Here is a 23,721-nt window from a genome sequence, read left to right on the forward strand (position 1 = left end):
CCAGCACTGTGTCTGTGGCCCTGTTACAAGACTGCATGATGTGAATCCCTCACCGCAGGGTAGGGTCTGTGTGTGTGGCTGCCTTTTAGCTCCTGTCATAACCTGTGGTGTTTGTTTATTCCTTCCCTCCTTACTATCCTATGTTTTATGGTTGATGATATGATAACTTCGGGTTAAGGATGGGGAATAGCTGAGAGTAAAATCGCTAGGGTCTGTTCTTATTAAGATGTGCCTTTTTTTTTTTTTTTTTTTTTTTTGCGGTACTTGGGCCTCTCACTGTTGCGGCCTCTCCCGTTGAGGAGCACAGGCTCCGGACGTGCAGGCTCAGCGGCCATGACTCACGGGCCCAGCCGCTCCGCGGCACGTGGAATCTTCCCGGACCAGGGCACGAACCCGTGTCCCCTGCATCGGCAGGCAGACTCTCAACCACTGTGCCACCAGGGAAGCCCAAGATGTGCCTTTTTTAAAAATCAGCTAAAATCTGACCTTGACACAGCGAACACTGTAGGAATAGATATGGAACAGTGTTATTTTTCTTTAAAACATATTTTAGCACTAGGTGCTTTTGAGTGTAAATTCAACAAACATTTATTGAGCCCTTTGAATGAGGCACGGCGCTAGGTACCATGTAGGGCATGATTAAGAGCCCACCTTCTGACTTCAAGGAACTTATGGTCCAGTGGGGAAGACAGACTTCAGATGTCAGTTAAGTCAGAATCAGAGTTATAAACACTCAATTGTAATTGGAAGTTGGAGTCTGGTCTGGAGGATAGGAGGGGACATTGGAGAAGGGACTGCTAGAATAAGTAGGAATTAAAGAGGCAAGTGTGAGAGGGAAGATGATACGGGCAGGGGTAGGAGGTAAGAAAGTGTTTGGAAATGTCAGGGATCCAGGGTGTCCAGACCAGCTGGATTATAACTAAAAAGTTAATCACTGGAAACCAGTTTGGTGAATGCCCATTCCTGAAGGATCAGTTCACTGAAATCGATCTGTTGAATTTATCACATTATCAATCTACTTAATGTTGTTCTAAGATATATTCATTTTGAATACATTCAATGATTATAAATATTCTTTTTGAACATAGCGAATGAATATGTTCTTTGAAGCAGCATTTTCAGTATTTTTGTTACCTGCAACTGTCTCCAGTCTCATGAGACTGCTAGCACAGAAGGAGTAGAGACTAGAGATCAGGATGGAGGTATTAGGAAAAGAGAGAGGGGGAAACAAGAAAGGGGCTCAGAACCCTGGTCCTGGCTCTTCTCAATTCATTCAGTACAAATTCTGCAAACATATTTTTAGTAACTAATGTATTTGATAAATTGTTCAACAGGTTAAACTTATTTTTTGGTGGAATTGTTCTAGTGGCCATGTCCAGAGCTCATGGGATAGGATGTACGTGGGGTGGAGTTGCCCACAACTGACAGCAGGTGGAGGACTGAATGTGAGAACTGAGTTTTAGAAAGATAAGTTTAGATGAGTCCTTGCTCAATGAAGAAGTTGGGGCCCTCCACATAGTGTGAAGGGCCACTATGAACTTTTTTCCCCTCAGTTTGGGACAGAAACATCTTTGAGGGAAATACTGAGGGGACTCCCTTTATCTAAATGGATATGCAATTAGTATGAATTATGGACACATGTGGAGCATAAGAATCGTGTGGATCTAACAGAAATATCAGAATAAAAGATGAAATTTAGTATTTCATTGGGACTTAACTTCATATATTCCTTTGAGGACAGAGACTATTTCTAATGTAAATTTAAGGTATACTGTTTATTTCCAACGGGAACAGGAGTGTGGTGAAGAGAAAAACATCCTTCATGATTTTGCTTTAAATATGTCTTTAAATAGTCTGATTAAGTAATGAAAGTACATTTGTCCCATATATTTTTATTTTTGTTTATATATCTATATATATCTACATATATCTATAACTATAGATAAAACGATTTTTTTCCAAAACTGCAAATTGCTTGGTTTATTGCCTTGGGTGACAGTTGTCATGAGGAACTCCCAATGTTATACATACTGATCCAACTCTTTTTCTCTATCTTATCATTTTCTGCTTTAAAAATTTTTTTGAACTATTATTATTATTATTTTAATTAAAAAAATATTTTTGGCTGCATTTGGTCTTTGTTGCTGCGTGTGGGCTTTCTCTAGTTGCGGCAAGTGGGGGCTACTCTTCTTTATGGTGTGCAGGCTTCTCATTGTGGTGGCTTCTCTTGTTGTGGAGCATGGGCTCTAGGCACACGGGCTTCAGTAGTTGTGGCACACAGGCTCAGTAGTTATGGCTCGCAGGCTCTAGAGCATGGGCTCTGTAGTTGTGATGCACGGGCTTAGTTGCTCCGTGGCATGTGGCATCTTCCTGGACCAGGGATCTAGTCCGTGTCCCCTGCATTGGCAGGAGGATTCTTAACCACTGCGCCACCAGGGAAGTCCTGTTTTGTTTTGTTTTACATTTGTTTCCTTTTCTCTAACTCCTCTGCTGTTTCCTTGGTCAGATCATCTTTGTGGCTCACCTGGCCAATCACAATTGTCTTCTTAATCAACCTCTCCATTTCTCCTCTCTGTTCACTTCAATCTATCATGTATGCATCCACTCTAGTGATCTTAAAGCACAATAATGTGTCACTCTAAGGACATATTAAAAACAAATAAAGCAAAACCAAAATCTAAACAACAAACAATGGCTCTTACTCCCCAAAGAATAGTGTCCATAAGTTCCTAACCTTGGCCCTTACAACCCATTCAGACACACCTATGAGCTGCCTCCTACTTAACAACCATCTCCAACACCTTACTTTGCAGCCAAATTGTAGTGTTATCTACTGCTCCCCCAATTTGCCCTGCATCCATTTTCTAACATTTACAGCATACCTGACTCAGATTCATCCACCTCCCACCTCTCCACTTGGAATTAATCTCTCTTAAGAGCAGAGTGCTCCTGCAGAGGTTAACACCCACTGTTTAGTGCTGTAACATTTGTGCGCCTATCTTTTCTTTCACTCTAGGCTGTAATTTCTTCAAGACATGGATCCCATAGTATTGATCCTAGTGCTTTATGACAAATAGGAATTCAATGATTGTTTATTAAATTGAGTTTTTTCAGCAGAAAAGTGTCAGCGAAGCAACAGAGAGCTCCAGTTATGATCCTTCATAGAAAGGGGACAATGGCATCTTGGCCTTTCTCTGGACCCTGGAGAGTCTCTGATCCAATTCTGTTCCAAGTGACCTTGGTTGCTGCTCTGTTGGCTACTGTTCTTGGTGAGTAATAGGGAGACAAGTTCAGATTGTCAACAAACATTCAAGATCATCTACTCATTCACTTTCAAGACTAGCGGAGAGCTGATTAAGCTTTTAGCAGAAATCCAGCTTCAGCAACAAAGGGTTTATTTGATCAGAAGTTTGGAATTTATTTGGAATTCTGAACTTAAGGGGATTTGGAATTATTTAGAATATAGAGGGAATTTGCTTTACCCATAAAAGAGTCCATTTTATAGACATTTTCCCTTAGAATTTCTTCTCCAGGAATTTCCAAAACTATTTGTCCCCAACCAAGACTTGAAACAAATCTGTATTATCTGTCAGCCTGACTAAACAATCTTCACTGTCTGTGGGTTTATCCAGAATGGACAGGGGAAGTATATTATTCTACTGTGGCTCCTGAAAGGTAAATCAGCCCTATATTTCATTCTTGCAGGCAAAGCAGGATGAAGATTTTTATGCTTCAAGGGCTCTATACGTCTCCCTTCAGATCACTCAAAATCCAAAGGGTACAAAAATGTACAAATGAGAAATGTTATTCTCACCCTTCTCCCAGCCACCCAGTTTCTGTTCCCTGAGTCAACCTATGTTACATAATGTTATTATTAATGAAATAATGTTTCTGTTGAAGGAAATTGTAGGACTTCTGGATTTGCATGGATATATCTGAGTCAGCAGATATGGGGAAACTGATAGGCTGATGAAATCATGTCTGCCATCCTTTTAAGTTAAATCATCTCATTTACAGGAGAGAAGGGGTGAAAAATTTATGGCTTTTATCAGGATCATTGTCATTAATCAACAAACATGTATTACTAATTACTCACTGGATTCACTGAACAGTGGGGATAATAGGAGTTACTATTTTTCTTGATTAGAGGAGAAAAGAATGGTTCCTGCTCTAAAGTAATGCTACTGAAATTTTAAGATGCTGTGTCCCAAGCTATAACTTTTGGTGTTTTGTCATTTTGGTGTCCAGGCAATTGTGGTCCTCCACCTTATTTACAATTTGCTTCTCCAATAAATGAGTTGAATGAGACAGAGTTCGAAACTGGAACTACTCTGAAATACAGCTGCCGCCCTGGCTACAGTAGGACAAGTTCAAGAAGTTACGTTATTACCTGTGACTCAACAGGCAGTTGGAAATACAGGGAATTCTGTGTCAGTAAGTATGAACATTTATTTTTCTTATTTGTGCTTTTTACTTCTTTGCAAATTTATCTCAGGAACTAAGCTTTATGAATGCAAATGAGTGTCTTTGGTCACTAAGAAACAATTCGGTTTGTCAGTTACTGATTTCAATGTACACATGTGTGCCACTTTTTGAAAAACATAAACAAACAAATGAATAAAACAAAAAAATTGGGAGCCACCTTGTTGCATTGGAAAATGTCTATCCTTTACAATATATTCAGTAAGAAATTTTTTTTGGAAGTGAACTACAAATTCAATTTTAGTACGTTGAAAACTAGATTCACTCTATAAAATTATAAAAAGTTATGTTGCTAGAAAATGGCAACGCAGTTTTCAAAGAAACCTCACCCCAAATATATGCTGTGTTTGGAAGAAGATGCTGTGATTCACTTAGTTGAGAATAAATTCTGTGATGTTTTTCCAGTAGTAGGGGTATACACACACAATCTATACTTTTTTTGTTTCTTTTGTGACCAAGGACATGCATTTTGAGTGGCTTAAGTTCAAAGTACACACTGGAGATGTAGAATGGAGCTTAGCTCCCTGGTCAGTGTGTTAAATCCTGGGCCATAGACTTCATGACCACAGTGATCCATCAGCTCTCTTTTCTAATGCCATATCCATGAGTACATGTAATCACTAATCATCATTTTAATTTTTCTCTCAGAGAAACGATGCGGAAACCCAGGAGAATTACTTAACGGGCAAGTGACAGCTAAGACAGATTATTCTTTTGGATCACAAATAGAATTCAGCTGTTCAGAAGGGTGAGTGAGAGGCAAGCTAGAGACGATACTTTTCTTTTAAATTAATTTTTAAAAAATAGCTAATGTATTCATATATTAAAAAAAGATATAAAAAGGTATACATTGAGAATTCTCACTTCCAGTCCATTGCCATTGCACCATTCCTTTCCATCCTTAAACAGGGATCCACCTTTACTGGCTTCTTATGTACCTTTTCAGTGTTTACTTTTACATATACAAGCTAAGAAATTAGTATATATTTTTATTTTGCACCTTTCCAATAAGAAAAGTAGTTTTGAATCTTGCTTTATTTTTTACTTACCAATATAAACAGGAGATATCTCTATGTTTGTGCATAGAGTGGTCTCTCATTAATTCCCTTTTACAACTGCATAGAATTTTATTTTGTGATGTATCATGGATTAGTAATCTCTTTGATGGATCCATGAATATTTCCAATCTTTTGCTGTTCTAAACTATGCTCTAATACATAACCTTGTACATATAAGTCATATCTGTAGGGTAAATTCCCAAGGTGGGATTCCTGGGTCAAAGAATACATATATTTGAAAATTTGAAAGTTATTTCCAAATTGCTCTCTGTAGGAGTTACATGGTTTTGCAGAGTATACAAATGTCTGTCTCTCCATAAACTTTCCAACTAAGTGTGCTGTCAAACTTTCAAACCTTGTAAAAATTTTGAAAAATTTCCTATTTTAGAGGTAACAATGAAATCTTACTATAGTTTAAATGTATACTTCACTTATTCTGAGTAAAATTGAGCATATTTTAATATGTTCAAGAGATGTTTACACTTATTGTGAATAAATATTTGTGAATTACTTGGCATGTACTTTGCCTCTTTTTTCTATTAACCTGTTGACCATTTTATTCTTAATTTCTAAGATATATACATACACATATTCACATGAATCTATGTGTATTAGGGTTTAGACCTTGTTTCTGATATGAGCTGCAACTTTTCCCTCAAGTATATTATTTTTCTTTTGACTTGGCTTTGGTACGTTTTTTCTTGAAGAGAAATTTCTTTATGTTGTCAAATTTATCAGTCTTCCTTTTAAAAAGGCTTCTGAATTTCAGGTCTTAATTTAAAAGGTCTTCCCAAATACAAGATTTTGAACTATTTGCCTAGATTTCTTCTATTACTTTTTATGCTTTCATATTTTTTAATATTTAAAGCTTTGATCCATTTGGAGTCATTATAGAGTATACAGTATGAGGTACATGTCCCAGTCTGTATTTTTCCATATGGCTTTCCTATTATCCATACATTATTTATTAAAAAGTCTATCTTCAATTTACTGATAGGAGAGTGTTTTTTGATACTATATGAAATTCTTATATATATCTGGGTTTATTTCTGGACTTTCTATTCAATGCTGTTGTTTTGCCTATACATTAATATACACATTTCACAGTCATCTACTTACTGATGTTTTATAATATGCTTTAATGATAATATGGGTAGTTCTATCTTATTACCTTTCTTTTCTAGGATTTTCCTGACAATATGTATTTGTATATTTTTCTATGTGAACTTTAAAGTTAGGCATATTTAAAAATCAGTGTTGGACATGGAGGCTAAACAATACATTGCTAAATAAACAAGAGATCACTGAAGAAATCAAAGAGGAAATCAAAAAATACTTAGAGACAAATTACAATGAAAAAACAACGATCCAAAACCTGTGGAATGCAGCAAAAGCAGTTCTAAGAGGGAAGCTTATAGCAATACAAGCTTACATCAAGAAACAAGAAAAATTTCAAATAAACAGCCTAACATTACACCTAAAGGAACTAGAGAAAGAAGAACAAATAAAACCCAAAGTTAGCAGAAGAAAAGAAATAAAGATCAGAGCAGAAAAAATGATATAGAACAAAGAAAACAATAGCAAGGATCAATAAAACTAAAAGCTGGTTCTTTGAGAAGATAAACTAAATTGATAAACCATTAGCCAGGCTCATCAAGAAAAAGAGGGAGAGGACTCAAATCTATAAAATTAGAAATGAAAAAGGAGAAGTTACAACAGACACCGCAGAAATACAAAGCATCCTAAGAGACTACTACAAGCAACTCTATGCCAATAAAATGGACAACCTGGAAGAAATGGACAAATTCTTAGAAAGGTATAAACTTCCAAGACTGAACCAGGAAGAAATAGAAAATATGAACAGACCAATCACAAGCACTGAAATTGAAACTATGATTAAAAATCTTCCAACAAACAAAAGTCCAGGACCAGATGGTTTCACAGATGAATTCTATCAAACATTTAGAGAAGAGCTAACACCCATCCTTCTCAAACTCTTCCAAAAACCTGCAGAGGAAGGAACACTCCCAAACTCATTCTATGAGGCCACCATCACCCTGATACCCAAACCAGACAAAAATACTACAAAAAAAGAAAATTACAAACTAATGTCACTGATGAATACAGATGCAAAAATCCTCAACAAGATACTAGCAAACAGAATCCAACAACACATTAAAAGGATCATACACCATGATCAAGTGGGATTTATCCCAGGGATACAAGGATTCTTCAATATATGAAAATCAATCAATGTGATACACCATATTAACAAACTGAAGAAGAAAAACCATATAATCATCTCAATAGATGCAGAAAAAGCTTTTGACAAAATTTAACACCCATTTATGATAAAAACTCTCCAGAAAGTGGGCATAGAGGGAACCTACCTCAACATAATAAAGGCCATATATGACAAACCCACAGCAAACATCATTCTCAATGGTGAAAAACTGAAAACATTTCCTAGAAGGTCAGAAATAGACAAGGATGTCCACTCTCACCACTGTTATTCAACATAGTTTTGGAAGTCCTAGCCACGGCAATCAGAGAAGAAAAAGAAATAAAAGGAATACAAATTGGAAAAGAAGAAGTAAAACTGCCACTGTTTGCAGGTGACATGATACTATACATAGAAAATCCTACAGATGCCACCAGAAAACTTCTAGAGCTAATCAATGAATTTGGTAAGGTTGCAAGATACAAAATTAATGCACAGTAATCTCTTGCATTCCTATACACTTATGATGAAAAATCAGAAAGAGAAATTAAGGAAAAAATCCCATTTACCATTGCAACAAAAAGAATAAAATACCTAGGAATAAACCTACCTCGGGAGACAAAAGACCTGTATGCAGAAATCTATAAGACACTGATGAAAGAGAGTAAAGATGATACCAACAGATGGAGAGATATACCATGTTCTTGGATTGGAAGAATCAATATTGTGAAGATGACTGTACTACCCAAAGCAATCTACAGATTCAGTGCAATTCCTATCAAATTACCAATGGCATTTTTTACAGAACTAGAACAAAAAGTGTTAAAATTTGTTTGGAGACACAAAAGACCCTGAACAGCCAAAGCAGTCTTGAGGGAAAAAAATGGAGCTGGAGGAATCAGACTCAGTGACTTTAGGCTATATTACAAAGCTACAGTGATCAAGACAATATGGTACTGGCACAAAAACCGAAATATTGATCAATGGAAGAGGATAGAAAGCCCAGAGATAAACCCACGCACCCATGGTCAACTAATCTATGACAAAGGAGGCAGTAATGTACAGCGGAGAAAGGACAGCCTCTTCAATAAGTGGTGCTGGGAAAACTGGACAGCTACATGTAAAAGAATGAAATTAGAACACTCCCTAACACCATACACAAAAATAAACTCAAAATGGATTTGAGACCTAAATGTGGGACCAGACACTATAAAACTCTTATAGGAAAACATAGGAAGAACACTCTTTGACATAAATCACAGCAAGATCTTTTTTGATCCACCTCCTAGAGAAATGGAAATAAAAACAAAAATAAACAAATGGGACCTATGAAACTTCAAAGCTTTTGCACAGCAAAGGAAACCATAATCAAGACGAAAAGGCAACCCTCAGAATGGAAGAAAATATTTACAAACGAATCAACAGACAAAGGATTAATCTCCAAAATATATAAACAGCTCATGCAGCTCAATATTAAAAAACCAAACAACCCAATAAAAAAAGTGGCAGAAGACGTAAATAGACATTTCTCCAAAGAGGACATACAGATGGCCGAGAAGCACATGAAAAGCTGCTCAGCATCACTAATTATTAGAGAAATACAAATCAAAACTGCAATGAAGTATCACTTCACACCAGTTAGAATGGGCATCATCAGAAAATCTGCCAACAAGAAATGCTGGAGATGGTGTGGAGAAAAGGGAACCCTCTTGCACTGTTGGTGGGAATGTAAATTGATACAGCCACTATGGAGAACATTATAGAGCTTCCATAAAAAACTAAAAATAGAATTACCATATGACCCAGCAATCCCACTACTGGGCATATACCCAGAGAATACCATAATTCATAAAGACATATGCACCCCAGTGTTCATTGCAGCACTATTTACAATAGCCAGGTCATGGAAGCAACCTAAATGCCCATCAACAGATGAATGGATAAAGAAGATGTGGTACATATATACAATGGAATATCACTCAGCCATAAAAAGGAACAAAAGTGGGTCATTTGTAGAGGCATGGATGGACCTAGAGACTGTCATACAGAGTGAAATAAGTCAGAAAGAGAAAAACTAATATCACATATTAATGCATATATGTGGAACCTAGAAAAATGGTATAGATGAACTGGTTTGCGGGGCAGAAATAGAGACACAGATGTAGAGAACAAACGTATGGATACCAAGGGGGGAAACTGGTTGGGGGTGGTGGTAGTGTGATGAATTGGGAGATTAATATATATACACTAATATGTATAAAATGGATAATAAGAACCTGCTGTATAAAAAAATAGATTAAGTTAAATTAGAATAAAAGAAAAAAATCAGTGTTGGATTAGCTTTTAACTTAATTTTGGGAGAATAGATTTTTTTTTTTTTTTCGCAGTACACGGGCCTCTCACTCTTGTGGCCTCTCCCATTGAGGAGCACAGGCTCCGGACGCGCAGGCTCAGCGGCCATGGCTCACGGGCCCAGCTGCTCCGTGGCATGTGGGATCTTCCCAGACCGGGGCACGAACCTGAGTCCCCTGCATTGGCAGGCAGACTCCCAGCCACTGCGCCACCAGGGAAGCCTGATTTTTTTTTTTTTTTAAATGTTGAGTCTCCCTAGACAAGAATATGTTACTGTAGGGAAGGGAAAACTTTCCCTTTGCCCTCTTAGGGTCTCTGACTAGGCTTGAGAATTAAATTAACATAGATTAATAGGAGAAAAGTATATCAATCTTACTTTTATACGTACATGGGAGCCTTCACAGGAAAATGAAGAACCTCAAAGTGGTTAGGCCTAAGTGCTTCTATATTAGGTTGGTGAAAGAATAGTAATTGTGGAAAAGTATCAAAATATATAGGGAGGCTAAAGGGAGATAAGCATTATTTTTAACAAGGCCTTCAGTACAGATTTCTCTGTGAAATCAATACTCCATCTCTGGTGACAAAAATGTTCTTTCCTCCTGGTATAGAAAAGGCATCTTTCACTTGGGAGTTTGATCTGCTTTCAGGAAGAAAAGAGGAGGTCAGGAACCTCTTCTTGCATCTGCTGATTTTCAGGTGTCTTTAGCTGAAAATAATCCTGATGCCAAAGTGGCCTATTTTGGGGTGGCATGTTCTGCCCCATTCATTTTAGTGTTTTTCTCTTGTTTCTTCAGGAATGTTTCAACATTATCTTAACATAGATTTTGCATTTCTTGAAGTGTTTAAACCTAGGCATTTTATTTTTGCTATTTTAAATTGGGTCTTTTCTTCCATTAAATATTCTAACATTTTATATATATATATGTATATATATATATATATATATATATATATATATATACTATTGATTTCTGCATGTTAACTTTCTGAATTCTTTTATTATTTATAATAGTCTTACAGTTGAATTCTCTTGGGATTACCCAGTTTGCAATCATATCCTCTGCAAATAGTGATTATTTTACCTCTTACTTTCCATTTTTTATGTTTCTTTTATTTTAATTTATTTTTCTTGTCTATTTATATCAGTTAGTTATATTAGTCTGGACTCATTCAGAGAAATATAAATATAAATAATATTATATCTGTTTCATATATAAATGTATATAAAAAAACCAACCAGTTAGGGTTAGGGTTAGGGTTATATATACATAAATATAAAATAAAGGATTTACTACAGGAATCTGACTTGATACAGTACTGGCAGCTGGTGAAACAGTGTAGAGGAGGCTGTTTCTTCTATGTTTGCTAACGTGGCCCGAGGTCCGCAGGGCAGGCAGTCAAAAAGGGAAGGTGAATGTGAAGTGGGAGATGCAAAACCAAAATGGGACCCACATGGTTGAGTGGAGTATAGACTGGAAGTCACAGTATGGATTAGAGTATACCCATGAGTATTGACTGGGATTCACATTGTTCTTTCACTGCCTCTTAGCCTTCAGCTTCAAAGATGGGAATGTCTTGTAGAAGCTGTTGCCCTTCCCCACAGTGCTAACGTACTTGGATCAGGAGTTGGAGTACATGAAGGAGGACATCCTCCAGGAGCTGGGTTTGCTGTAGTCCTGGCTGTGCCCAATGCCAACAAGGTGATAGCACAGAGAAGCAACAATATGTGTGAACTGCAGTCACGTCTTGTGCTCTGCTCTGATCTTTCAAGCATATACAGAACTTGGGTATTAATTCACTTCCATCGTCTCTTATGGACAACACTAACTTGGCGCTATGCATGGAAGAAAATTCTGGAAAAAGTAATTTCTGCTTAGTTAAGTTGACATAATTTGAATCAACCAGGGTCCATCCCTTGTCAAATTTGGTATTTATATGCACTTGTTTTAACCATACTTAGCTTAACTTCCAGATAAAAGCAATAGCAAAATTATGCTTCCAACTTACATAATACAACTATACCTCATAAAACTGAAAACATGCTAACTCTCTCCCCCAAAGACGATCCTCTTTAAGCAAAGTCATACCTCCCCTTTGATATCCTGTAATTTAAATACTGAGATATAAGCTAAACTACTATTAACACATCTTGTTTAGATGTTAGAGGAATGAAAAAATAAAGAGAAAAAATTTAATTTAGACCAAATCTATTCATATGAAAATAAGAAAGAAATGTTTATAACTATTATGGTTCTTATTTCTGCAACTGGTCATGTGGTTGTAGTTAGTATTTATAACTACTTGCTTCTATTACTCATTCCATATCCACTTTACCCTCAGTAACCACTTCATCTGATCGTGGTTCCTCGGGTAATGGGATCACCTGAACTTTTTTTCTTTTTCGGTACGCGGGCCTCTCACTGCTGTGGCCTCTCCCGTTGCAGAGCACAGGCTCCGGACGTGCAGGCTCAGTGGCTATGGCTCACGGGCCCAGCCACTCTGCGGCATGTGGGATCGTCCCGGACCGGGGCACGAACCCGTGTCCCCTGCATCGGCAGGCGGACCCTCAACCACTGCGCCACCAGGGAAGCCCTGAACTTTTATTCTTGAAGGGTCTGGGCCATTAGCAGTCCTGCCTGTATTGGGTTGTTATAGTTTTCATTGACTTTAATTAGAGGGCATGAAAATAGTACAAAAAGGTGCCCAGGAAATCTCCCTGCATTCCAGACGTATACATCATCACCATTGTTGCTTTTAAGCAACCCAATTTCCCATGGCTAATCAGGATTAATCACCTCAGTCAGGAAAGTAACACCCTTCTTTGTCTGTTTATTCATTTGCTTGAGGAACCAGACTTGATGAGACCCAAATTCAAGTTTAATTTGCCAGGTAATTTGCCAGATAAAATACAGGATTCCTGGTTTAATTCTAGTGCAAGTATGTCCCATGCAATACTTGGGGCATGCTTATATTAAAAAATGTTTATTGTTTACCTGAAATTCATGTTTAACTAGGCATCCTGGTTATTTATTTGCTAAATTGAGCAACCTTAGTTTAATGGAACTTTTGCTGTGTTAAATGGTAGAAGCATTCCTCCATTGGTTACTAAGACTTCTGGACTAACAGAGAATATTACTTGTATTATTTCTACTTTTTAGAATTTGTTAAGGTTTCTACGTTTTAGAATATTATGTACTTCATAATATATAATCAATTTTAATTGATATTCCATAGGCACTTGAAATGAAGTTACATTGTTTACTCTTAGTATACAGACTTTGATATATACATAAGAGGTATACTTTATTTATTAGCTCTTTTGAATCTTTAATTATGCTTTCCTTTATATATCTCAAGCTTAAAGATAAGAATTAAAGTAAATTAATTTCATAATTATTTAATATCACAAAAATTTTTGATAAATAATAGCATACTTTTCTTATGTCCCATGTATTTTCCCATTGCGGAGCACAGGCTCCGGACACGCAGGCTCAGCGGCCATGGCTCCCAGGCCCAGCCGCTCCGTGGCACGTGGGATCTTCCCGGACCGGGGCACGAACCCGTGTCCCCTGCATCGGCAGGCGGACTCTCAACCACTGCGCCACCAGGGAAGCCCCGACCCATGTATTTTTTTTGTTAAAATTGCTACTACATTTTTTGGTACATAAATATTTATAGCTCTTCACTGCAAATCAAAATCTTTAACACCATAATATGCCCATTTTGTGTAATTTAAGGATCTTGATTCTGATGTCCAGTTCATAGGATATTAAAACCAGTATCCCTTATTTTCTTTTTGTTTGCATTTGCTTTATATAACTTTGCCCCTCCTTTTGTTTTTAACCTATCTGAGGTACTTTTAGATTTGTCTCCCGTATACAGCATAGAGTCGAATTTTGTTGCAACTAAAAGGTCTTTTTCTTTCAAAAGGAGACAAGTCCAATTACATTTATTGATATTAGTGATACTTATAGGTTTAATTTTCTCATATTATTTCATATTTTGTACTATATGTATATATGTGCAGTTATATATATATACATTTAGGAGAGTTCAAAATTTGATTCTAGTGGTTACCTGTATATAATTATTATATACCTTTATATAATTAGATATATGTTTAAATACCTTCTTTATTTCTATCTTTATTTTTAAACTTGTTCCTTGTTATAAGTAACAGTAAACTTATCTTGTACTCTCTCCTTCCCTCCCCACCCCTCTGTCTTTTCTACCAGTAAATTTATGTCATTTGTATTATCTTAGTGTTTACTTTGTATTCAACATTAATGTTAAGTACTTATATATGTCTATAGCTTGATTTTACTTCCAGCCCTCACAGATGAGGCAATCAATGAGTTTGGTTTTTTTCCACTCTGTCCCTCATCTCCTTTTCTTTTTTTTTTTTTTACAATTATCCATTTTATTTATAGGCATTTACTTATTAAGGAAAGGTACTAAAGAGCACTAGACCAACTGTGAAATCACTTAGAAAGTTCTATGAGAGCAGAAACCATATGGACTATTTCCATTTCATCCTACCACCACTATACGCCCCCCAACTCAGGACCTGTGGCTTAAAGATTTTTTTTTTTTGCACACAGAGGTTATTCTAAACATAGTGATTGCAGACTGCAACAACAAGGCTGTAACTCTAGACTCTTACTCCATGAATACATCATGGCTTTTTGTTCTCAAGATATATTACCAAGATGAAATGGCCTAAATTGTTTATATATTACAATTAAACCCAACAATCACTTTGCATTGAGAAAGCCAAGTAATTTTATATTAAATAGTAAATAGGCTTAAAATGACCTTTGGGATTGGAAGGGCTCAAACTGATAAAATTGAAAGTTACAGCCTATCTTAGTGTCCCATAATCTCTTAGGATTATTCAAAAGCAATGCTTAAGTATACATAGTAAGGGAAATAAACAATTATAGAGAAAGAAGAGAAAAAATGAGTGTGGTTAAAAGTTATCCTACATTAAAAGAATTTTAATATCCTGCATTTCATGCATCTGTAATGAAACCACAATTTTGTAGGTGTTTCATTCTTTTAAGATGAAAAGGCTTATAATATATATTTGGACAAAGAATGATATCTATATCCATGTATCTATATATCTATATCTCATATAGATATATGTGCTGGTTTTTAAATGAGTAAAGATAAGCTATATTGACATAGTGAAGAATGTGCCAGTTTTGGCAATACAGAAGGACTGAATAGAAAAAGCATTTAAATTTAAATCAGTAAACTACACTTCTGGTTCTAACACAAACTGTGTAATCCTAAACAGATCAAACTAACTCTTTGTAGGTCCTTTTCTTCTCTGTGTTTCCCACTCAGAGAAGTTCCTTTAGCATTTGTTGTAGAGATGGTTTGGTGGTGCTGAATTCTCTTAGCTTTTGCTTGTCTGTAAAGCTTTTGATTTCTCCATTGAATCTGAATGAGATCCTTGCCTGGTAGAGTAATCTTGGTTGTAGGTTCTTCCCTTTCATCACTTTAAGTATATCATGTCACTTCCTTCTGGCTTGTAGAGTTTCTTTTGAGAAATCAGCTGTTAACCTTATGGGAGTTCCCTTGTATTTTATTTGTCATTTTTCCCTTGCTGCTTTCAATAATTTTTCTTTGTCTTTAATTTTTGCCAATTTGATTACTATGTGTCTCAGCATGTTTATCCTTGGGTTTATCCTGTATGGGACTCGTTGTGCTTCCCGGATTGGGTGGCTATTTCCTTTTCCATGTTAGGGAAGTTTTCGACTATAATCTCTTCAAATATTTTCTTGGGTCCTTTCTCTCTCTCTTCTCCTTCTGGGACCCCTATGATGTGCATGTTGTTGTGTTTAATGTTGTCCCAGAGGTCTCTTAGGCTGTCTTCATTTCTTTTCATTCTGTTTTCTTTATTCTGTTCCGCAGCAGTGAATTCCAACATTCTGTCTTCCAGGTCACATATCCATTCTTCTGCCTCAGTTATTCTGCTATTGATTCCTTCTAGTGTAGCTTTCATTTCAGTAATTGTATTGTTCATCTCTGTTTGTTTGTTCTTTAATTCTTCTAGGTCTTTGTTAAACATTTCTTGCATCTTCTTGATCTTTGCCTCCATTGTTTTTCTGAGGTCCTGGATCATCTTCACTATCATTATTCTGAACTCTTTTTCTGGAAGGTTGCTTATCTCCACTTCATTTAGTTGTTTTTCTGGGGTTTTATCTTGTTCCTTCATCTGGTACATAGTCCTCTGCCTTTTCATCTTGTCTATCTTTCTGTGAATGTGGTTTTTGTTCCACAGGCTGCAGGATTGTAGTTCTTCTTGCTTCTGCTGTCTGTCCTCTGGTGGATCTCCTATTTTTATTAATTATATCATCTCAGCTTGTCAGAGCACATAACATTTATATTTCATTCAGTCACTCTTAACCACACCTTTTTGTCTTGGATCTGCATGCTCAGTACTATCAATTGTTTTTTGTTTTTGTTTTTGCTAGTTTCTCCTGTAATCTCTGGGTTGGCTATAGTTTGTCCTCTGGTGATTTCCAAGGAAAAGTCTCTGAGTGAAAATTACTGTTGAATTATTGCAGCTTTAAATACTGTCTGAGGCTTTGCTACTTAAAAGATAATGTGGCTGGATATAAAGCCCTTGGCTCATACTTTCTTTTCTTGAATATCTTATAGATATTGCTGTGTCTGTTTTTCTGGAGGATGTTGCTTTAGAGAACTCTGGGTTTTTTACTCTTATATGTGACTTAGTCTTTGCTTGGCTGTCCAAAGATATTCTGTATCTTTTAAATCTAGTAATCCTACTCTTAGCTGTTTTGATATGGACAATTTGGTTCAATTTTTTGTTGCTATATGATGTACAATTTTAAAATGTAGATTAAAATATTATTTTATTTCTGTAACATTTACCAGAAATATATCTAAAGATAGCTATTTTGTTATGTTTTGTGTTCCTTCTTCAGGTTGTCCAATTAAGTATATGTTGATTCTCCTATGCTTGTCATCTATATCTAACATTTTTTCTCCACTTTTTGGATATTATTGTTTCATTTTGTTTGATTTTCTCATGTTTCCCTTACTGTGTATGGCTCCCAAGAGGGAAAGTGAGAAGATTCAGAACTAACATCCTGTTGGAACACCAACGTGTTCCTATTGGAATAACCAAAAACAACACTTTTCACTTGATTTCCTGGCTAGGTTAGAAAAATTACATTTTTAAGAAATTTCAAGATAAAGAAATGCTTAATTCTTATTGTAGTTTACCTTAGTAAAATTACTATTAAATTATCATTAAAAAGTTATTAGTAAATAAATTTCAGGACCTCTTAGATTGCTGAAGGTAACATTTATATTAGTGTTCAGTCACATTATAGGTTTATTCCTTGATAATAGTACAATTTGAAATTGTACTAATGATGCTTTTCTTTTTTTTCTGTTACTGTAACTCATATGGGGGGGTAGTAAAACAAACTGAAGAAAGCTTAGGACTTGTCAAGAGCCATAGAAATGGGGGGTCATGAAGTGGGAGTTAATGGTGTATGAGAGAGGGCAAGCATCTGGACGTCAGGAGGTGGCAAAGCAGAGGACAAGAGAGTTTGGCGCCAGTAATCTGGCTGGTACACTCATCCAAAGAAAATTGCAGAACACGCTCAAATGAGTCTTTTACTCTACATTGTCCTGCTTGAGCTCTGAATGAACTCCATGCCTGATATCTAGTCAGCGTCCAATAATAGATTACAGAATAAAAGAACAAGTGAACACACACATCTCATTGCAGTGATAACATTTTACAAAATGGAGTTCTCAATAGGAAATGTTACCTGAAAAAACATTATTTCTTCATTTTTAATATTGAGTAATAAATCCATTTGTTCAGACTCCTTTATTCAACTTAATTTATAGTAGGAATAATTCCATTAAAATCTTTGATCCTATCTTACTCAGGTATATCTTAACTGGCTCAGCCACTAGTTTTTGTGAGATCCAAGATAAAGGAGTTGGCTGGAGTGATCCTCTCCCCATTTGCGAAAGTAAGTAAAGACTTTTTTTGACTTGCCTCTAAACCTAAACCATGTTATGTAATAAAACTCCTGTGCATCTTTGCTGCTTCTTATACCCTTCATTAGAATTTGCATCATGAATGTTAGATTTGTAAGGATGCTTTCCCTAATTATTTCTTCCTCTTCACTCACTCATCTCAGTTGTCAAGTGTGAGCCTCCTCCAGCCATCAGCAACGGGAAGCACAATGGTGGAGATGAAGACTTCTACACTTATGGCTCTTCTGTCACCTACAGCTGTGACCCTGACTTCTCAATGTTAGGCACAGCCTCCATTTCTTGCAGACTGGAAAATAAGACAATAGGTGTCTGGAATCCAAGCCCTCCTATTTGTAAAAGTAAGTCATAAAGATGAATTTTGGTTTGAATTTTTTGTTTAAAAGAAAAAGGAAGGTAAATGTATTGGGGGAAGTGAAATGATTCAAAGACAAACTAATTATTGCAATGATGCAGTCATTTTTTTGGTAAACTGATGCTTATGCATGAAGTACCAGTATGTGGTAATAAATAACACTGATATCTCATTGGCTTTGTGAAGTAAAAGGGTTTTTTTAAAATTAAAGTATCAATATAATTGACTCACAATATTATGTTAGTTTCAGGTATACTACACGGTGATTTGATATTTTTATACAGTACAAAATGATCACCACAAATCTGGTTACCATCTGTCGCCTTACACTATTACAATATTATTGACTATATTCTTTATGCTGTATGTTACATCTTGAGATGTATTTATTTTATAGCTGAAAGTTTGTACCCCTTAATTCCCTTCATCTATTTTGCTCTGCACCCCCTTCCCCCCTGCCACTTCCCTTCCTTGTGGTGACCAACAATTTGTTCTCTGTATCTATGAGTCTGTTTCTGTTTTATGTTTGTTTGTTTTGTTTTAGATTCCACACATAATTGAAATCATGTATTTGTCTTTCTCTGCCTGACATTTCACTTAGCGTAATACCCTCTAATTCCAGCCATGTTATTGCAAATGGTAAGATTTTATTCTTTTTTTATGGCATATATATATATATATATATATATATGTATGGCACATCTTCTTCATCCATACATCTATTGATGGACACTGTGGTTGCTTCCATATCTTGGCTATTGTAAATAATGCTTCAATGAACATTGGGGTCACATATATCTTTTCAAATTAGTGTTTTTGTTTTCTCCAGATAAATAGTAAGGAATGGAATTCCTGGATTGTATGGTAGTCCTATTTTTAATTTTTTGAGGACACTCCATACTGTTTTCCATAGTGACTATACCAATTTACATTCCCATCAATGGTGCACAAGTGTTCTTTCTTTATCCGCATCCTTGCCAACAGTTTTTATTTCTTGTCTTTTTGATAATAGCCATTCTGACACATGTGAGGTGGCATCTCATTGTGGTTTTGATTTGCATTTCCCTGGTGATTAGTGATGTTGAACATCTTTTAATGTGCCTGTTGGCTATCTGTATGTCTTTTTTGAAAAAAATGTCTATTCAGGTCCTCTGTCCATTTTTTAATCAGAGTTTTTATATTGATTTGTATGAGTTCTTTATGGATTTTAGACATTAGCCCTTATTAGATATATCATTTTCAAATATCTTCTCCCATTCAGTAGGTTGCTTTTTTGTTTTGCTGTTGGTTTCATTTGCTGTGTGAAAGCTTTTTGGTTTGATGCAGTCCCATTTTTTTTTTTTTTTTTGCTTTTGTTGCCCATGCCTGAGAAGACAGACCCAACTAAAAAAATACTGATAAGACTAATGTTAAAGAGGTCACTGACTATGTTTTCTTCTAGGAGTTTTATAGTTTCAGGTCTTACATTTAAATATTTAATCGATTTTGAAGTTATTTTTGTATATGGTGTAAGAAAGTGGTCTAGTTTCATTCTTTTGCATGTAGCTGTCCAGTTTTCCCAACACTATTTACTGAAGAGTCTGTCTTTTCCCCACTGTATGCTCTTGCCTCCTTTATCCTAGAAAAATTGACCATATAAGCATTTATTTCTGGGCTCTCTGTTTTGTTCCATTGATCTGTGTCTGTTTTTGTTCCAGGACCATACTGTTTTGATTACTAAAGTTTTACAGTATAGTTTCAAATCAGTGAGCATGATAACTCTTGCTTTGTTCTTCTTTATCAAGATTGCTTTGGCTATTTGAGGTCTTTTGTAGTTCCATACAGATTTTAGGATTATTTGTTCTAGTTCTGTGATAAATGCCATGGGTATTTTGATAGGGATTGATAAATCTGTAGATTGCTTTGGGTAGTATGGACATTTTAACAATATTAATTCTTCCAATCTATGAACACATTATATGTTTCCATTTTCTGGTGTCATCTTCAATATATTTTATCAATGTTTTGTAGTTTTCAGTGTACAGGACTTTCACTTCCTTGGTTAAATTTATTCCTAGATATTTTATTCATTTTGATGCAGTTGTAAATGGAATTGTTTTCTTATTTCTCTTTCTGATAGTCTGCTATTAGTGTATAGAAATTAAACAAATTTCTGTATATTAAATTTGTATCCTGCAACTTTAATGAATGCATCTCTTAATTCTAATAGTTTTTTTTGTGGAGTCCTTAGGTTTTCTATATATAGTATCATGGCACTGGCAAATAGTGACAGTTACTCCTTCCCTTCCAATTTGGATTCTTTTTATTTCTTTTCTTGTCTGATTGCTGTGGCTAGGACTTCCAATACTATGGTTAATAAAAGTAGTGAGAGAGGGCATCCTTGTCTTATTCTTGATCTTTGAGAAAAAGCTTTCATCTTTTAATGACTGATATTGATATTAGCTATGGGTTTGTCATAAATGTCCTGTGATATCAGTTGTAACTTCTCTTTTACTTTTGAGTTTGTTTGAGCCATCTCTCTTCTTTTTCATTCCTTTTTCCTATATTTTTTAGTCATTATTTTATTTACTTTCACTGTGATTTTTATTATTTCATTTCTCCTACTAATTTTAGGGTTTTTTTTTTTCTAATTCTTTTGGGTCTTTTAGGTGTAAAGTTTGATCGTTTATTTCAGATTATTCTTGTTTCTTGATGTAGGCCTATATTGCTATGAACTTCCCTCTTATAACTGCTTTTGCTGCAACCCATAGATTTTGGGAAATTGTGTTTCCATTTTTATTTCTCTCAATGTATTTTTTGATTTTCTTTTTGATTTCTTCATTGACCAATTGGTTGTTTAGTATTAGGTTGTTTAGCCTCCACATGTTTATATTTTTCCATTTTTCTTCTTATAATTGATTTCCAATTTCATATCATTGTGTTTGGAAAAGAGAACTCAATCTTCTTAAATTTATAGAAACTTGTATTGTGGCCTAATATGTGATCTATTCTGGAGAATGTTCTATATGCACTTGAGAATGTGTATTCTGCAGTTTTTAGATAGAATGTTTTGTATATATCTATTAAAACTATCTGATCTAATATGTCATTTAAGGTCAATATTTCCTTATTAATGTTCTGTCTTGATGATCTATCCATTGATGCAAGGCCATACTACCCTTTGCCAGATGTTACTTGCCCATTTATATAGGCATTTGAGAGAGACAATTGGACTTGTTCCTTTAGAAAGCCCTAACATTATTTGATTCCATGCATATATGCAGCATATATTCTATGCATATACGCACACTATTATTGCATTACTATCAGTTTCTCCCTTTGTGTTTGTGAACATTTGTTTAATATATTGTATTTAGGTGTTTCTATGTTGGGTGCATTGATATCTATAAATGTTATATCCTCTTCTTAGATTGACCCTTTATTATTAAGTAATGTCCTTTTTTGTCTTTTGTTATAGCATTTGTTTTAAAGTCTCTTTGGTCTGATATGAGTATTGCTATCCCAGCTTTCCTGTTTTTTTCATTTGCATGGAGTATCTTTTTCCATCCCTTCACCTTCAGTCTGTGTATGTTTAGCTCTAGAATGAGTCTCTTTTAGGCAGTATATAAAAGGGCCTTTAAAATTTTTTTTATCCTTTCAGCCACCTATGTCTTTTAATTGGTCCATTTAGTCCATTTACATTTAAAGTGATTATTGATATGAATGTACTTGCTGCTATTTTGTTAATTGTTTTCTGTTTTGTTTTGGTTTTTTATGGTAGTTCTTTTTTGTTCCTTTCTTCTTCTCTTAGTCTTTTCCCTTGTGGTTTGATGATTTTCTCTAGTGTTATGTGTTTGGGTTCCTTTCTCTTTAATTTTTGCATAACTATTGTAGGTTTCTGGTTTGTTGTTACCGTGATGTTTATATATATATATATATATATATAAAATAAACTGATATATATCTTTTTATTTTAAATTGATAGTCACTTAAGTTCAAATGAATTCTAAGAGCACTATATTGTTTCTGCCCCCCCATTCTACATTTTTCACATTAGAGTTTACAACTTTTTATTTTGTTTCTCCCTTAAACTACTTATTATAGTTATAGTTGATTTTGCTACTTTTGTCTTTTACCTTTTATACTACTATTTTAAGTGGCAGATCCACTGCCTTTACTATATATTTGCCTTTACCAGTGAGATTTTTTTCTTTCATATATTTTCTTTTCTTTTTTTTTGGTGGTACACGGGCCTCTCACTGTTGTGGCCTCTTCCATTGCAGAGCACAGGCTCCGGATGCACAGGCTTAGCGGCCATGGCTCACGGGCCCAGCTGCTCCACAGCATGTGGGATCTTCCTGGACCGGGGCATGAACCCGTGTCCCCTGCATCAGCAGGCAGACTCTCAACCACTGCGCCACCAGGGAAGCCCCATATATTTTCTTATTTCTAGTTGTGGCCTTTTCTTTTCTGCTTACAAAAGACCCTTTAACATTTCCTGTAAGGCTGGTTTAGTGGTGATGAACTCCTTTCGTTTTTGCTTGTCTGTAAAACTCTTTATCTCTCCTTCAATTGTGAGCGATTCCCTTGCTGGGTAAAGTATTCTTGGTTGTAAGTTTTTTTCCTTTCAGCACTTTAAATACATCTTGCCACTCCCTTCTGGCCTGCAGAATTTCTGCTGAAAAATTATCTGGTAGACTTATGAGGGGTTCTCTTGTACATGACAAGTTGTTTTTCTTTTGCTGTCTTTAAAATTCTCTATCTTTAACTTTTGTCTTTTTTTTGTGTGTGTGTGGTATGCGGGCCTCCCACTGCTGTGGCCTCTCCCATTGCGGAGCACAGGCTCCGGACGCTCAGGCCCAGTGACCATGGCTCACAGACCTAGCCGCTCTGCAGCACGTGGGATCTTCCTGGACTGGGGCATGAACCCGTGTCCCCCGCATCGGCAGGTGGACTCTCAACCACTGCACCACCAGGGAAGCCCACTTTTGTCATTTAAATTATGATAATGTCTTGGTGTGGATCTCTTTTCATTTATCTTGCTTGGGGTTCTCTGTACTTCCTGGACCTGGATATCTGTTTCCTTCCCCAGGTTAGAGAAATTTTTAGCCACTATTTCTTCAAACAAGTTTTCTTCCCCTTTATCTTCTCTGTTCTCCATTAATGAAAATGTTAGTTTCCTTGATGTTGCGCTAGATGCATCTTAAACTAGCCTCATTAAT

At 35.8% G+C, this 23,721-nt stretch overlaps 1 protein-coding gene across 1 annotated transcript in view; it reads left to right on the forward strand.

Annotated features, from left to right (window-relative positions):
* Window positions 1-3,121: 3,121 nt before the first annotated feature.
* Window positions 3,122-23,721, forward strand: part of C4BPA (complement component 4 binding protein alpha) — a 34,032-nt gene continuing 13,432 nt past the window's right edge. Inside the window, exons 1-5 of the mRNA XM_022593533.2 lie at window positions 3,122-3,269; window positions 4,249-4,434; window positions 5,131-5,230; window positions 18,055-18,140; window positions 18,312-18,506. Of these exons, the coding sequence (XP_022449241.2) occupies window positions 3,152-3,269; window positions 4,249-4,434; window positions 5,131-5,230; window positions 18,055-18,140; window positions 18,312-18,506 (685 nt within the window). The 5' untranslated portion in view covers window positions 3,122-3,151. The remainder of the gene's footprint in view (window positions 3,270-4,248; window positions 4,435-5,130; window positions 5,231-18,054; window positions 18,141-18,311; window positions 18,507-23,721) is intronic.

This window comes from Delphinapterus leucas, chromosome 1 (assembly GCF_059928025.1).
Source record: "Delphinapterus leucas isolate spDelLeu-1000000601 "Yukka" chromosome 1, BTC_Dleu_Yukka2, whole genome shotgun sequence".
NCBI lineage: Eukaryota > Metazoa > Chordata > Mammalia > Artiodactyla > Monodontidae > Delphinapterus > Delphinapterus leucas.